At 45.8% G+C, this 16,872-nt stretch overlaps 1 protein-coding gene across 9 annotated transcripts in view; it reads left to right on the top strand.

Moving 5' to 3' along the window:
- LLGL2 (LLGL scribble cell polarity complex component 2) overlaps positions 1–9,114 on the top strand; it is a 36,928-nt gene extending 27,814 nt beyond the window's left edge. For 5 of the 9 annotated variants that reach the window (XM_087750604.1, XM_087750603.1, XM_087750609.1 and 2 more), the window contains 14 exons: positions 94–198; positions 489–781; positions 1,040–1,193; positions 1,535–1,685; positions 2,421–2,537; positions 3,056–3,222; positions 3,958–4,222; positions 4,938–5,088; positions 5,786–5,823; positions 6,300–6,347; positions 6,884–6,926; positions 7,164–7,218; positions 7,653–7,714; positions 8,423–9,114. In XM_087750604.1, the coding sequence (XP_087606730.1) occupies positions 94–198; positions 489–781; positions 1,040–1,193; positions 1,535–1,685; positions 2,421–2,537; positions 3,056–3,222; positions 3,958–4,222; positions 4,938–5,088; positions 5,786–5,823; positions 6,300–6,347; positions 6,884–6,926; positions 7,164–7,218; positions 7,653–7,706 (1,641 nt within the window). In that variant the 3' untranslated portion in view covers positions 7,707–7,714; positions 8,423–9,114. The remainder of the gene's footprint in view (positions 1–93; positions 199–488; positions 782–1,039; positions 1,194–1,534; positions 1,686–2,420; positions 2,538–3,055; positions 3,223–3,957; positions 4,223–4,937; positions 5,089–5,785; positions 5,824–6,299; positions 6,348–6,883; positions 6,927–7,163; positions 7,219–7,652; positions 7,715–8,422) is intronic. The other 4 variants (XM_087750608.1, XM_087750606.1, XM_087750602.1 and 1 more) reach the window with 3 other exon arrangements.
- Positions 9,115–16,872: the final 7,758 nt, after the last annotated feature.

Genomic DNA, 16,872 nt, shown 5'->3' with positions numbered 1-16,872 from the left:
CTTGTGGAGCCTTGCTGAACACCTGAGGAGTTTTGATTCTTGTCCTAGTTCGTGCATCTGCAAAGACCAGCCACTCTGTATTCTCTCGCCTAGGTTGGTACCTTCGACCCTTATAGTGATGATCCTAGACTTGGGATCCAGAAGATCTACCTGTGTAAATACAGCGGATACTTGGCTGTAGCTGGTACAGCAGGACAGGTATTGAAATACAAACAGTCATCATAAGCCTTGCTTTTGGTGCAGATTGTCACAGTGCAACTGGGAGATGTGTTAAAATTGGAAATACTCATTTCTCTAGTGGCAAATCAATCCAGTTGCTGGAAATGTTGTTTCATGGTTCTCTGCTTTCTCTAATCTGTATTTTAGACTTTATCTAACGCTCTTTATCAGCCCTGAGAGATGCTGTAGTTTTGCAGCTGCTGAGAAGGCCTGCAGCTTGGCCGCTTGAATTGTAAAAGCTGTAGCAAAGTTTGTCCTCTTCCTTTCAGGTACTGGTGATGGAACTGAATGACGAAGACGCAGAACATGTTGTGGACCATGCTGAAGCAGATCTCCTGCAGGACCAAGAGGGCTATCGATGGAAAGGTCACGAGAAACTAAAGACTCGAGATGGACCTGTTCGATTTGAAGCTGGTTTTCAGCCGTTTGTCCTTGTCCAGTGTCAGCCACCAGCTGTGGTCACCTCGTTGGCCCTCCACTCTGAATGGAAGCTTGTGGCCTTTGGTACCAGTCATGGTTTTGGGCTTTTTGACCACCAGCAGAAACGACTGGTCTTTGTCAAGTAAGTATCTTCTTTCCAGGAGGTCTGTGGTAATCCTCTGTTAAAGGTGGCCTGGAATTGCTAACAAAGCAAGTCACGATAAGCGATTTCTCAAGAGCGGTCAGTGTAGCAAGAAGCCCTGCTTCATTGGGCTCTGTCCTTGAAGATCTTCAAGAATAAATAAGCATGTTCCAACACTTGTGTGTGTCCTGTTGGACTCTTGGGAGTGATTGCCACCCAGAAGAAAGTGACCACGTGTCTACTGTCTCCCTCTTTCAGGTGTACGCTGCATCCCAGTGACCAGCTGGCCTTAGAAGGCCCACTGTCTCGGGTGAAATCCTTGAAGAAGTCCCTCCGTCAGTCATTCAGGCGGATCAGAAGAAGCCGGGTGTCCAGTAGGAAGCGACGAGGAGGTAGTGGAAATGCCTCAGAGGTGAGGGGTCTGCCTTTTTGGGGTCCTATCTCTTTATGGCTTGGAGCATGCAGAGTCCTGATTAGACTGCCTAGAGCAGGAGGTGGCCTGCAGTCCTCTATGCTATCAGTAGCTACTTACTGGTATAAGGGCAAAAATGGCAACTTCTGGTACTGCTATCTGTTAGATAAAATAGTCGCATTTTTAGCGAAAACATACTGTCTGTAGTTGAACACATGATGCAGAATATACCTATTCCCTGGTATGATGGTGCTTTCCCTTTCTATTGCTGCCAGTCTTACTGTCTCTTTCTGTCCCCTGTGTCTTTGCCTGGCTGACAAAATGTCTCCTCCTCTTTGAAGGTGCAAGAAGCAAATGCCAAATTTGACCAAGACGCATTGCAGGAAATGGAACTGGCTCCAGTCCAGCGGAAGATTGAAGCCCGGTCTGCAGAAGACTCTTTCACTGGCTTTGTGCGCACCTTGTATTTTGCTGATACCTTCTTGAGAGACAGTGAGTAGAAAAAGCATCTCTCCTTTCTTCCTAATGGGTTTTTCCTCCTTCTGCCAAGGAATGTATTAGGATTTACTGCCAGGAAAATTCGGCACCTCCTGTGTCCTACTTTGTGCTACGCTGGAAAACTAATATAGAACAAGAGCATATGTTGTCATGCAGAATTGTTATTTAGCTATCCTGGCTGCTGGCTAATCCAAGGCAAGTAGTCCTTCATCTTTGGATGCAGCCTTTATTTTTTTTATTTTTATTTTTTTATTTTTATTTTTTCTGAAAACATCCAGGTTTTCAGATGTTCTGTAATGACATCTGACTTTTTAGTATAAGCTTTTCCTTGTCTCGTTACTCTAAAGTTCACCCCTGCCCCGAGCAGAGCCTTTTAACTTTAGTGAGGGTGGTGGCTGGTTGTGCATCAGAGCCCAAACTGATATCGTGCACAAGTTTACTCTGCTCATACGTGATATAAATATGTGAACACTGGATGCAGCAATTGTGGTGTCTGATGGAAGCAGCACTCTGTTCCCTTTACTGACACGCCATGTCCTTTATCAGGGCTGCTGATGGACATTTATTGGGACGAGAAGTGCTAAGAACCTGTAGTTTCCCTGGCAAGTCTGTCCCAGTATAAAGATATTTAGGATGTAAACAGAGGGAGGATGTGTACAGCTAGTGGAAAGCAGTTATCCAAGGATGTCACAGATGGTGCCTTGCTCATGGGCCTTCTTGTTGCTCCAGGCTCCCGCCACTGCCCGTCCTTGTGGGCAGGCACCAATGGAGGTACGGTCTACGCCTTCTGTTTACGTGTTCCTCCAGCAGAGAGGAGGATGGATGAACCTGTCAGGGCAGAGCAGGGTAAGTATGCCTTGTGAAAGGAAGGGCCTAATGGATCTGAGCTGTTACCTGTGTGACCAAGAGTTACATACAGAAAAGCAAGATAGCTCAGTTACTGCTGTTTATCAGTGAGAGTGGAGCAGTGTCTGAGCTAAGCAATGCTCACTGCAGCAACTGGACTGAAGAGTGAGCGAGCTCCAGCACTGCCTGATGTGCCTCAGCCTCATTTCCTACTGACTTCAGAAACTTAAATTTGTGTCAGCTGTCACTGACGTTTACTATCAAGCCTCGTGCACATGTACCTTACTCTGGCAGCTGGATGTGCTATCTTTGTGTAACAATGGTCACTGTTTAACATGAACCAGTTCAGTCCAAATAGCCTTTAACTACTCAATCTTTTTGGGCAGTGTTTCTGTGGGCATGTTGTATAGGCCTCCAGCTCTGAGAGGATGAGAGTGAGGTTCTAACACAGTGTCTCTGACTAGGCTCCTGTTTGGTTTTTCAGTTTGTTTATTGTCCTCCTTATCTTGCTTGTCTAGCCAAAGAGATTCAGCTGATGCACAGGGCTCCTGTTGTGGGCATACTTGTCTTGGATGGACGCAGCACTCCCCTCCCAGAACCTCTAGAAGTAGCACATGACCTTTCTAAGAGTCCTGATATGCAAGGCAGCCATCAGCTGCTGGTGGTGTCTGAAGAGCAATTTAAGGTAAGTCTCACCCAGGAGGTGCATATGGACTGCACAGAAAATCTGCTAAAGCACTGAGCAGGGCTCAGTGGAAAGATGACTCTTGGAAGTGCTTATTCTTCTGTACCTGGGACAGCGTTTCTGCTTGGTGTGGTCCATAAATCAGGTGTGTGCTGACGAGTTGGGTGTTCAGCATAGTGATGCACATGCTGAATGTAGAAATTTTATTCCTATATTACATTATACTCTTTGGACAAGGCTGCTTCTGTTTTTGGGAAAGAGCTTTTGCTGTGGTTAGTATGAAAGCAGGAATTGGTAGGCATTTCTATGAAGCAACTAAAAAGCTGCTTGTTTTGCACACTAACTAGTCAGCATAGGAGAGAAGACTTGAAGTAGCTTACTGCAGGCTGGCCCTGGCTTTTTAATGCAGGAGAGCACACACTTAGTGTAAACCCTGTTCTCTTTCTGTAATACTTTGTAGCCAAATATGGAGAGGTTTTGAAAGAACTAGGGAGAAATGCAGTTTGCAGCCTGAAGGGTAAAACTGCTTGATGTCAGAACAGAAACAGATCCGAACACTGGCTGTGGCTGATTACCTCTTGGCCCGTGAGCGGGGGGCCAGGCTGGCTCAGATTGCACCTGCGTGTGTTGGCTGTGAATGAAAACGCTGTTAAAGGAGGGAGCAGCAGATGTCCTGGGGTGTGGCCGCTGCCATTGTGCGGGAAAGAGATGTCACTGCCTTGTTTCCATTGACAGGTATTCACGTTACCCAAGGTTAGCTCCAAGCTGAAGCTCAAGCTGACGGCCCTGGAAGGCTGTAGGGTACGAAAGGTGACGGTTGCGAACTTTGGCAGCTGCAAGACTGACGATTATAGTGAAAATGACCTGGCTGTCCTGACTAACCTGGGAGACATTCAGATCATCTCGCTGCCCTTCCTCAAGTTACAGATCCGCTACCCTTGCATCCGCAAAGAGGATGTGAGCGGCATTGCGTCCTGCGTCTTCACCAAATACGGCCAAGGTAAGGTGTGCTTCTCCTGAATCATCTACCTCTGTCCTGTGTTTGAGACAATGGAAAAGGGATTATAGGGCTTGATTTGGAACTGGCTGTGTATATATGTGAATATTACGTAAATATGTCCATTATATGTTCCTGGCGAGAAGCAGTTGCCAACAGGTACTGACATGTGAATTAGTAGAAGCAGAAGTGAGTTTATTCCCTTATTGTTAATGGAGACACTAGTTTTCAGGTAGCAGGTTGGATGTGCCCCATAGGTAGCTCCCATCTGGCCACCCTCCTCTTGTCTGGAGCCACGAGAATGGCTCTCTAAGCAGCTGGCCCTGGGACGTGGCTGCATTGTGCCTCACACATTCCTGGGGCTCAACACGCAAATTGCAAAACTGGGATCCAACATCCTACGGCCGCTGAAGGCAGATTGCTGCTTTGCAGTTCAGTTTTTACATCTTTCTATGCTGCTTTTCATAAGCGTCAGCGCAGGACAATGCAATTATCTCTCAGCATAACCTTAAATCGCCCAGTCTCTAGGCTAACCGATCCTTGGGAAACTGGGGTAGTATCTTCCTCAATGATTCCTCCTCGTGTACGTAGGAGGAAATGCAAACCCTTTCTGCCAAACGCAGGGGATGCTTAGATCTGTTCTTTTTTGGATCACCTCTTGTTCTGGAACTGTATTCTTGGACTTGAGAATTGCTTATAAATTCCCAATCATCTGTAGGTTTCTATCTGATCTCACCATCGGAGTTTGAGAGGTTTTCCCTTTCTACCAAATGGTTAGTGGAGCCGCGGTGTGTTGTGGATGTGCCAGAAGTTACAAGCAACAATCACGTGCACAAGTCTGGCATGGAGAATGCTGCAAGAAAATCCAGGTAAAGTCTGTAAAACTCTTGCACACTGACTGTGTCCGAGTAGTGAGATCTACTCGACTGTTTCCAACCAAGTTTTGTATTTTATAGAGAATGTCATCTTTCAAAAAAAAAAAAACAAAACCCAAAAACAAAAAAAAAACCAAAAGACTTTGAAGTCTTTGTTAACAACATTCCTAGGTGGGTTGGCATGAGGAAATGCGACCTTCTCCCTGATGGTTTTCCTACTTGCAGTACAGCTAGTGGGACAAAGTGGTGAAGCATTGGAATTGGTATCCCTAAGCTAGCGTCCTAAACTGTGAGCTCTGGCTTGCTTTGCTTGTTCCCTGATGACGTGGCTGACTGACAGCTGACTCTTGCATGCTTCAGGGGCCGTGTGTTACTGGCGAGGCTGCACTGCTGCTCTGTGAAGGGACGTCCAGTGTTCCTCCTCTCTTCTTGGAACATCAGCAAATAGCAGTAGATCTGAGACTCGAGGAGATGTTACAGGAATTTTATTCCAACAGTTTAGAAGTGTTCTCTGGTGCCTGCAGGCTTCTGCATCACCAACATGTGGTGAAGCCCTTCCTACGTTCTTGCTCAACACGCCATTGAGTGAGCGTGCACTGGAGCTCCTTGCAGCTGCCAAGAACATACGTGAATTCTCTGCACCCCATGCCTCAGAGTCAGTGATTGTTTTCTGCCTCCTTTCCTTTTCTAGGGTATCGGGAAGGAGTTCGGGTGACTATGGAGAAGATGGTAAGCAAAAAATAATTGTATTAAATGTAGCATGGTGACATGTAAACCTGAAACATCTTTTCTATGGCTACAGTTGATATTTTCTACCTAAGAAAGTGGAAAGTAAGGAGGGACATGAGGGAAACATTTGTGACCTGCCTGGACACAGTAGTTGCTAGCTCTAAAGTAAGTTGCATGTGGCAAGATTGCCTTGAAAGGATAGAACTAGTTTCTGCTGGAAGGAAGAGGCTGTGGGAAGATAAGGTCTGAAATTTCAGATGAGCTCTTCTGTTAGCCAAACTAGTATTGCTGGAAAATACAGTTCAGTATGTGAGAGGCTTTAAGGATTAGTTGTAAAGCATTCAGTAAAGTCAAAAGGTACTTAAGGGGGGGGGGGGGGGGAATCCAGTTCTATTGTGGGTTTCCAAAACTGCGCATATTTCATGAAAAGGGGAAAATGTTGTTAGGTAAAAGCTTTTTTCCTACTCTTTTTTTAGAAAGGAAGTCTGGGAGGCTGATGGAACATGCCTTACTCAATGACGAAAGTGAGTGAGATGAAGTCTTGCTACTGAGAGGGCAGGTGCCTTTCTGGGTGGGCATAGAAGCTGCTGGGAATTTTGTGGGCCCCAGTACTCGGTTCCAAGGGATCTGCAATTACACAACACTGGTAGAAATACTGGGTTTTCATGAACTGATAGAAGTGAGGGGTTGGACAGATAGTCATGCCCTCAGGCAGGGGTTGTTCCACATAGCTGCATTCATTGCAGTGATAAGAGAAGGATCTTTACTTTCCAATGGGACTTGTGTAAAATGACAGCTGGAACAGACTGTTCTTTTGGGGCTCTGGTGCACTGGGACTGGCAACATTTCCTCTGGCAAATGGCTGCTTCAGTCCTTTATGCCAGCCCGTTCAGTAAAAAACTGGTGCCGTTGAAGAGGCAATGTATTACAAGGTCTGACCTCTGTGTTGTGGGAGGCAGGTTTTAAAGGCTGTTCAGGGGGAGGTGGAATGTGGCTAGGCTGCTGCCTGAAAGCAGATCTCCACCGGTTTGGCTCACTGCTTTAACCCTCTGCTTTCCAGAAGTCCTGAAGGAGATCCAGAGTACTCTGGAGGGGGGCAGAGGGTGAGTGTCAACCAACTTCTGTTCCTAATGGGTGGGGCTGGCAAGGGAGGGCATTTCTAGTTGAAAGCAGGGGGATGCCCAAGGTGATGGCAGGGATCCTTGTGCTGGAATCTGGCCACGTATGTGTCCCACAAACCATCAAAGGGAAATAGTAAGAGAGAGGCAGGTTCTCTTTCACATGTTGTCCCTTGATGTTTTTTATGAATAATGCTTTGTCTCTTTCTCTCCGAAAAGCAGGAGAGATCACATTCCCACATCCCAAAGGAACAGGACTCTGAGTATTCGCATACAGGTTTCTATTCGTGTCAACCCATACTGATCTAAGGGCAGGCCACCCGGGCTTAGTTGGTCGAGGATGGGACTCTGGAGTTTTAATCCTGGCTTGACACTGTCACTTGGACGTGTTCAGTATCTCTGCTCCCATTCTGCCTATACAACAGAGCTAAGCTACCACCATGGGTGCGGGGCTTTATCTTGTCTCCCTAGAATACTGATGTTCAGGTGACAGGGGCTACGAAGTGTAGACAAAGGACTACTGTTTGTAACGGATGCAGGAAGCTTGGTGGGATTGGTAACTGCTGGTGTGTAAGGCTGAGTGACTGCCTGACGTGCTCTGCTCTGCGCACTTCCTCTGGACACTACCTAATCCTGGTCTTCTGTCGGCAGCTGGGAGTGGATGGGATGATACTGCATTGCAATAATCAATCTCTTCTTGTGTCATTGCAGGAGCTATGCAGAAAGAAATTTGGCAAGAAGTCCATTAGGACATGGACTAAGTAATGGAGGAGGTAGGTGAGGCTAAGGACATTTCAGTCCCAGTGAAGCAGCCAAAGAAAGCAGAAAGTAGAATGAAGTTTGTTTATAAAATGTAGCTTATTTAAATGCTTTGTGATAGTGCAGAACTCTGGCCTGAATTTTCAGGATGGGATTCTGCTGGCTGTGTGAGGTACTAGCACTGTTCAGCACCTCATGTGCCACATGAGTAAATATGCCGCACCAGCTTTAAAGGAAGAGAGAAAATCCTTTGAAGGCTCCTGCCTGACTCTTAACTTTCCCATAGAGCAAGCTGGAGAGGTAGCCAGAGCTCATAGCAATAGTCTGTTGAGACTCACTAAGACTCCCAGATAAATAGGTGCCTTCACCGAGCATAACAGGATGCACAGCATCCCTCTTTCCTTCCTCCATGTTTGAAAGATTTGAGTAGTGACCACAGCAACATGTGAGTCTGCATTAATTCTGAAAACCCTTGGGCAGAAAATAGGGGAGGGAGGAGGTTACTGTATTTTTAGTTTCATACATTGTCTTTCAAAATAAGCTAAGCTTATATCTAGTGTACGTGTGTGGAGATGTGCTTGTTAGAGCTTTTGGGTCCAGTGCAAATTCTTGTAGTTGATGCAATGATATGCATTATATGTAGCATAATACCAACTCATTAGCTCTCGTTAACTTTCAACTTCTGTCTTCTAAAATGGCTTTTGCATTCTTTTATCCCAAAGCAGATTGACCAGAATTCATCAAGGACTTGCTGGCATTGGATTGAGTGCCATAACACTACTGATTGGGCAAACCGTCCCAGGGGAGAGGGCACTGCTGCTCCCTGCATCGCAGGCTAGCGAGCTGCAACTTGCATGCATATGCATGCCTGCCTCTGCCTCTCCTTTTAGTGCCTCATTAGAGACATCTCCTCTTGGAGCCCGCCTTGCATTAGGACAGAAGTGGCATCAGAAGCCAGGTCTGATGCACCACAAGCCTCTTGAGTACACCTAACTTTTAAATGTTTGCACATTTCTCTTTTCTACTGGGCTGGGTTTTAAATTATAAATGTTACTGCCTTGGTGCAGGATTTTAATAAACGCACACTGTTACCTCCAACTGGTTTAAAATTATTTTTTGTACAATTTTTTAAAATCATATGGGTATTTCAGTTTTAACAGAAACATTTTAGAAATTTACTTTTTAAAACAAAACATTAAATAATATATGGTAGATTCCTGTGACTGCTGTATGTGGTATCTGAATGAGTAATTTTGATTTTTGTTTGTTACGGTACTGTTAACTGGCTTTATGGATTTGGGTAGAATCTATTTTTGTAGCCATTCAAATCGGAGGAAAAGTAATTGAACTTGATTTTTGTTTCAACACCACATTGCTCTTTTTTGGAAATAAAACTCTGAATTCCCTTTTGTGATCCTTGTCTGCTCTCATATCTGTTCTGTCCATCAGCAGCCTCTTTCACATTGGCAACAGGCCCATGCCCACTTACCCCTTGAAGAAGGTGGAGTTGTCCCTCTCTGAGCTGTAGAGGCCAAGAGCACTCCTGGAGATTAAGTGGCCTGGTTAAACAAGGTGGTGGTTTGGAGAAGACACATGTGGCAAGCAAGTTGATTGTATCGTTGTCGTGCAATTTGTACATCGTGTTGCCAGAAAAGGGTGCTGGTACAGACTGTCGTCCCCGGCAGGTCATCTACTAGCTTGTCCTGAAATAACTTGGAGATAATACACTGAAGGGAGAAACAGCTGACCTGGCGATGCTGCTGTACTCGTCAGCCGGTGGATTTTGAATTGAAACTGCTAAAACTCTTTGTAGAGGAGTTCGTTACTCTTTTTAAACTTTTTGGTTTCTTTGCCCCTGACCTAACGCTGCTTTCTTCTTTTCCAGCTAAGAGAAAGAACAAAGCATTCGCCTGTTTCTCTCCTGTAACTTGCTTGTAGCACTATGAGAAGAGTCAGTGAGAAAGAACTAAATCCTCCCAGACTGGGTGCTGAGCTGTCATCCTTGGCATGCTTTGGAAACCGTGGAAGCCCTCTTGCTTCGGGCTTTGCCTTTATCTTCCTGAGCAAAGCAGAGGGATCCTTTATTTCCTAGAGTACTAGGGTGGCACTTTCTGTTCTGCAGGAGAATATGGTTGTAGAGTTGGTGTTGCTCAGGTGATGTTTCAGGCACTCTTCCTTCTAGAAGTACTGGTATCTCCTTTGAGACCTAATTTATTGCTAATGAGGTTTTAGAGAGCCTCCTCTCCTACTCAGCGTGGTCTGACAAACTAGTTTCCATTTCCTTATTTCTACTAGCTTCATTATTTCCTTGTTTCGATTGCTGCAGCATTGAGGCTAACAGCAAGGTGGCCTGCTGTTTTCCACCTCTTGTGCCAGGCACTGATGCTGCAAATTTACAGGAAGTTCTGGTTTAATCAGCAGCTTCTGAGCTGGTGTGATCCTGTGCACGTGCATCGTCCTGGCACACCCGGCTGCTGCTTTCTGCTCCTCGCAGATGGGCTGATTCCAATGCCTTTTCCGAGTGTTTTGTTTGCTGGCAGGCTTGTGACATGGCAGCTGGGCTCAGAAGGGGCAAAAGCAGTTTGTAACTTCTCCCCATTTTCACCCACATAACTTGAAAAATCTAACAGGTCCACTGAAAGAAAGACGAGTCACAAAAATGCTATCATCGTTCGTACACCTTGAAGTGAATTTACATTTAAAAACAAAACGAAAAAACTTCATCCAGGCTTCTTGTTATTTTCCTGAAAGCACAAGCCACACTATTCATGGGATTGAGTAGTTTAGGATGTGTGCTGATACACGGCAGATTTTTCCTGGCAATGCTTACTTGAAACCTACAGCTGAAGGATTCGCTGGAGTAAGCTGCTTGGCTTATTGTTGTGACCAAAGGTATTAATCCTTTTAGAGCTGCCATGCCTAAAATACAGGAGAAATAGCACAGGGGCAAAGCAGGGGAAGACTGGAACTCACGTGTTGTGCTTTCAGTTATATTCTGAGCTGAGCAGGAGAGGATGGAAAGGCTCGTGACATTCAGAACTAGCGTGTATTTTTTGCGCTGTCAGAAAACCACTAGCAAGTAAAATCAGTGATGGGATGAGGTGTCTTCAATGAATGTCTGTAAGCAGCTTTTGAATGTAATGGGAAAAAATCTCTCTGCGTCTCTCCCTTTCAGGAACTGCCTTCTGAGCCTTGCCGTTACCCTTAGTCTGCCCATCAGCTGACAATAATAATAATAGCCTGTTTCTGATCAGAGGATTCAGCTGCTGCCAAACTCCTTGAGTTTTGTGCCTACCTCTGCTTTTCACTTCAACTCCCCTTGTCTGGGATCTGATAGAAGCTTGCTGTCTCCAAGAGCTAATGCTTAATGCTTGGAAGCACTCTGAGGGCCCAGTGGCCCTTATGGATGTTCTGCCAGCCAGGCTTTGGCAGTGATCTCCCCTTCTCCTGCTTTATGCGGCCGCATTGGGGTCTGGCACCGTGAAGTGCCCCTTCGCTGCAGGAGCTGAGCTGCTGTTAACACTGGCTGCCAGTGCCTGAAAAAATCCTTTCTTCTAGCTATGCTGGCAGCATGTTCCCTAACCCTTGCAGACCTGTTTCTCTGCAGAGGGGAAAGTCTTGGATCGCGACTAAAGAACAGCCCAGATTTTCCACATCTGAATACCCATATTGGGTCCCTAATAGGAACACTGTTTTATAGTGGCCTGAGTTTTAGGTCAAATGCTTTCTTGTAACGTGAGCTCTTTTATAGGGTTGCATGTTTGGTGCCAAAATTCTCTAGTCCTAGAAAAGCTTAGCCTGAGGCTCTTTTTATTTTTTTCAATAGTAATGCAAGCTTTCCTCAGATGTTTAGCAACTGAATATTTGCTGAATTTGTCTAACAATTCTATTAGAAGAACATAATGTTGGAAGGAAAAGTACTTTTCATCTTAGTCGTAAGGCCTGAGGCATGTCTGGTTAGTGAGAGAATGAAATTTTTTTACAGCTTAATTGGTCTGTTTCTTAGAGTATGGTTTTTATCTATTGCAGCTAGAATAAATGCGTGCCTGGACTGTAGTCCTAAATTCAGCCTGCAAAGCACGTCACTGCCTACGTGGCCTCATGAACTGGGATGTCTTTAATAAGAGCCCGACTGGGATCTGGTGTTGAATTGGTGTGGCTGAAGAATGAGACGGGCTTCAGTGGAAGTTTTCTTCTAAAGCCTAACAGTCCTTGCTAAGCCACGTTATTTGACGTAGTGATCTCTCTCAAGCAAAGGCCAAGGTTGTGTTGCAATAGTAGCTGATTCCCTGAGATAAGCCAGGTGGGGAAGACTGACTGATTCCTTCAATAGCTGCCAGAAGCCCTTGGTCACAGAAAATTCGATGCCGCAAGCCCCAAGTGCTTGGATTATTTCCATGCAGCACATCGACCTCTTCCTCCGACGTGATGGTGATGGGGAGTTTGACAAGCTTTCCAGGTTAGGCACAACTTATAAGAGGACCAGCAAAACCCTATGTGAAAAGGCTGCTATAGCAGCAAGATGGCGCTTGAGATCATCCTGCTGTTCATTAATTTGTTCCAACTGTTGTTTGGGTAGAAATGGTCCCTCTCAGTGCATCTGGGTGTAGTGGTTTCTGGTCAAGGAAGGGTCTTTTCTTTGTGTGCCTGTGGAGATGGGTAGGCTGAGGTGGCCTGGCTTTCTCTGGCGGCAGTTGCAAGCTCTGCAATGACAATAGTAAATGGTTGCAGGGAAAGGGGATTGTTTTCTCCATTTAACAACTTTATCCTTCAGTTAGTAAGTAAATGCTCTTCTTGGTGCGAGCAGGCATCTTCCACTGACTGCGTGTAGCTGCAGGGCTGCATAGGCTTACTTGTCAGGAACGAGGGCTGAGTCAGCAGAGAGGGGCGCGTTTCTTCCCTCCTTGGCTGGGTGCTCCACAGCCTTCTGAGAGGCGAGTCTTCGTTACTTTTTGTGATTCCTGTCACTACCACCTCTGTTCAGAGACACGTTTCCAGAGCGGGAGGGCTGAACCTGCCCTCTCGCAGCTGTGGCAGGGTCTCGGCCCCCTCCCGTGGCAGCCATGAGGCGGGGGGCTCTGGCGCTGTGAGGGAAAACGCTTCGCCTCAGAGCCGGGCGCGGCGCCTTTTCCCGCCCTTTCGCCTGGCTTGCTGAGGCGCTGCCCGCCACGGCCGCTCCTGTCAGCTCAGCGGGAGGCCGCGCACCTGCCCTTGGACAGCTTCCCCGTGCGTGCCAGTCCTGCCGCGGCCACCTCTCTACAGGCATACCGCTAAAAAGTTTCTCTTTTTGTGATAATGGCGGAGCAAGGGCTATAGGAATCCAGGGCAGTGCCAGGAAGTACTTTTGTCCTCCAGAAACATGCTGAAGTGTCCTGGGTGAGGTCTAGATGCTGTTCGTGGCTGCCACCACTGAATGCCTTCTGAGCATGGTGTAAATTCATAAAATACTTCACCTTCCTGATACTTTACCCTCAAGCTGGGCCCCAGTGTCCATCCCCTGCTCAGCAGAGGGTCAGCAATGCTGTTCCGTATACTGCATTTGCAGCAGCCTCTGCTTTTGCTGCCGAAAATAGGACTGTGAAAGCTACAAAGCAGCAAAGGTGGGAGATGGGAAATTCAAGCGAGCGGTTTCTTCCACTACCAGCTCTGAGCAGAAAAGGAGACCGCCCTGGTGCTGGGGGAAGCCATACCCCGAAAGGTCAGTCAGCTCTGCCAGGGGCTCCAGAGGGACCAATTTTCTTGTAACGAAACGCTGTTGTGTAAACAAAATTCTCATTTTCCTCTTGCATCTCATGAAGATGCGCTTTTTGTAAATGTTGACTGAACCGGGGGGATGGCAGGAGGAGGGTTGCTGGGAACACGAGAAAGACAGGAGAGCTAAAAGGCTCCTTGCACTTGTGGCCTGTTTCAGTAGAGAGGAAAGTAGCTAAAAAGGTACTTGGATGTGTGGCTGTTACCACTGTACGCCTCTTCCTCAGCTAAATGCATAGAGGCCGCTGCTCTCCAGCTCTTTGGGGCACAGCTTTTGTGTCCAGAGCTAAGCTGCGTTTTAAAATGGCTTTTTGCTGAGGGGGCTCTCTTTAAGATGGATGGTCCCGAACACGCTGACAGCAGTCAGGGAGAGTCACCCTAGGTAGGAAGGACCTGTATCTCCATGGGCAGAGCCCAGCCGGTCCCTTGCTCTTCCCCTTCAAAAGACACTGATCTCTTCTTTGTGTATGCTCCTGTGGCAAATGAGTGAGTCGTCTGTTATGTGCTTATTCCTGAAGAGACTCTGAATGTTGTTCGTTTGTTTAAAGTTGATTTCCTGTTCTCTGCTTATGCTTAGGGCAGGGACTTCAAAAAATGAAGCTTGGATTCTGCTCACACTCTCCTTCCTTAAAGGGAACTTAGCTTTATCAGATTGCTGTGCCTGAGCCCTTGAAAAACAGGCTGAGCTCTTAAAAACCGAGTTTGTTACACAAGGGCATCTCTGAGCTGCTGAATGCCACCCCAAAGTCAGATGGTACAGCTCAAGTCCTGATGGAGGTGAGAGTCCAAGGAAGCAGAGAATATGCAGGTTCAGGTAAAGGCTTAGTGTTATTTGAGGAGAACCTGCTATCTTAGGCAGTATATTGAGTTGAAAGCGGTTTAAGCTGTTGCTGAGGGAGCTTTATTCCAAACTGCAAAGTCTGAAGATTATTGGATTTGGAAGTGTCTGTCCTGTTAGCCGTGCTTGAATTTGGTGGAGGTATTCTTAAAGGTGGGATTGTTCGACAGACAAGTACGTCCTCCTGTCTTTATTCTGATACAGGTAAGAGCAGATGAAATGCAGGCTTGTGAGCAAAGGAGATATCATAGCCTTTAATTGGTTTGGTAGCCTGTGATGTTGTCACTGCTGTGACAGTTTGCTCACAGTTCAGACCTGATGACATTTGCCTGTCCTTTCATTATAGGAAGACATTTTGAATGCCAATGAACGGTAATGAGGACTTTGAAACAATCCATCTCAAGGAAATTCAGTTCTGTCAAGTTAGGCCCATGAGACACAGTTTCTGGAAATAATAAAACTTAAGCACTAAGTAGTAGTCACCTACTATGGAATTAACCTTTAAAAAAAGACTGGTTTGACTTTATACTTAGTTAACTTGCTGGAGACCCCAAACTGACCCCTGTGGCTGGCAGCGCCTCAGCCCTAGGGGCTCAGGAAGCACAGAAAGAAGCCTTTACTAAAAGCAACCTGAGAGCCTGGGCGCTATGACTTCTGTCGTGCAACATTCAGGGTCCATCCTTAAAAAGGCTTGTTTTGGCTATGGTAAGTGGGATGTAAGAATTTCAAAGTGAAATAATATCATGTCATCCTTCTGAAGTGCGTTGCGCTTTCAAAGACTCATCTTGGGCTGGATGGAAACCACTCCTAGTCGTTTCAACTCTGTTTAATGACGTTGTATAGGCAGATTCCTCCCCACTGTTCTCTGTGGCCATTCAACTGTTACTTAGAGGTTTGTTTGTTAAACTGTTAGAAAACCCTGCTTGAGGGTAAGATCTTCATCTAGCAGGTTTTTTAGTGCACAAGAAAAATGCTAATTTCTCACACCACAGCCATGAATGAATGTATCGGACCTCCATGTGCCTCATTAATTAATAACATGGGAGGCAGGTACCATTAACACTGGTAGATTTTCTTTGACGAGAAGCAGCAGATAGTAGCTGTGATCTTTTCTTGTTTCATAAGACTAAACAGACTTGGTTCAGCAGGTTAACTTGCTCACTGAGGTGCTTGTCTTAGGGCTGCTTATGCACAGAAAGGGAACTTTCCATTAAAATGTATACGGCATGGAAGTGACTCAAATTCTATAAATCATTTCCTTGTTAAAGTGATATCTGTTGAGAGGTATTTATTATTTATGAGAATATCTCCTGTGCATAAGGGGAGATGAGACCTCTTATTAAATGAATAGGGATCTATCTACAGAAGATTAAGGAAATTAAATGCAGTGGAACAGAGCACGAGATACTGACAGGCTTGTTAATATTGAATGGGAGGAAATGTTCATCATCCTATAAAGTAACTGGCAAGTTTTGGAGGCAATCCCCTTGAGAAGAGTCTTTGAGTGTGTCTTCTAATGCCTGGCTAGGCAAACCACTCCCAGTTTGTCACAGATCTTTGGTAGCAAAGCATAATAAGGGTGTCTGTGCTTGCAAAACTGTCAAGACAATATAACAGGGCACAAAAAGCACGAGTGGCCCAATATCACACTGAAGTTTCTGTTGTTCTGCTACAGGATAATCTGCTTTTGACAGAGCATCCGTCAAAGTTTCAAAACTAAACCTTCTTCTAGGTACTCTAACCTCCCTCATTCCCTCCCAGAGTTTAGGAGCCCTAAAAGAGTTTCACATCTGTAGTGTCACTGCTAAGAGCTGTTCTGCCCTTCCGTGTCACTTGTTCCTGCTCCTTTTCTTCTCCTAATATGTATTTGCGCTTTCAATTTTATTTTTAACTACGTTAAAATTGTGCTGAATCAGTCAACTGAACCAATACCATATGATCTTGCCTTATGATCTGGAGTAAGGGAATAGCCAGCAAGAGCGATTGCAGGCAAGCAGGCCCGCTCGTTTAAGAGGAAGCTCACCATTAGATCAGCTTACCTGTAAGGTCAAATTGCACCGAGATGACCACCAGAACTGGTGCAAAGGAAACAACTGAGAAATATAGAAGACATTGGAAGGAGTGGCCGCTTTCAGATGATAGTCGTAAAGTCAGTTTAGCTGTAATATGAAACCTCATCCGTAGCTGCATGATTCCTTCTACCTTTATCTCTCCAAGCTTATTAGCATCTGCTGGGGATTTTCAAATACCTGGTGTAGTCATTTCAGTCTGGACAATCTAACTTCACACTTTGATCCTTTGATTTATACTTCAGGGGCTACAATGCTTTCTGCAGAGAAGTCATTTCCCATGGGAGAACAGGCCCTGTGGGCAGCCACACACCAGGGCTGTAGCCCACACAATTGGAAAGCCTCTTGCATTCATGTATAATTGCTTTGAAAACCAGTTCAAATCCAGGGGATTTCACCAACTCAAATGAGTTCAGTATCAAACCCACAGTTCCCAACTATGCAGAAAAGGAGAAGGGGAACAAGGACTGCTCCTTATTTGAGGCCACCCAGGCACCTCGGTGTGCTCAGTAAA

Source organism: Nipponia nippon, unplaced genomic scaffold (genome assembly GCF_047370975.1).
Source record: "Nipponia nippon isolate SJK-2023a ecotype South Korea unplaced genomic scaffold, ASM4737097v1 scaffold_14, whole genome shotgun sequence".
Lineage (NCBI taxonomy): Eukaryota > Metazoa > Chordata > Aves > Pelecaniformes > Threskiornithidae > Nipponia > Nipponia nippon.
This window is presented reverse-complemented; position numbering and strand designations above follow the sequence as displayed.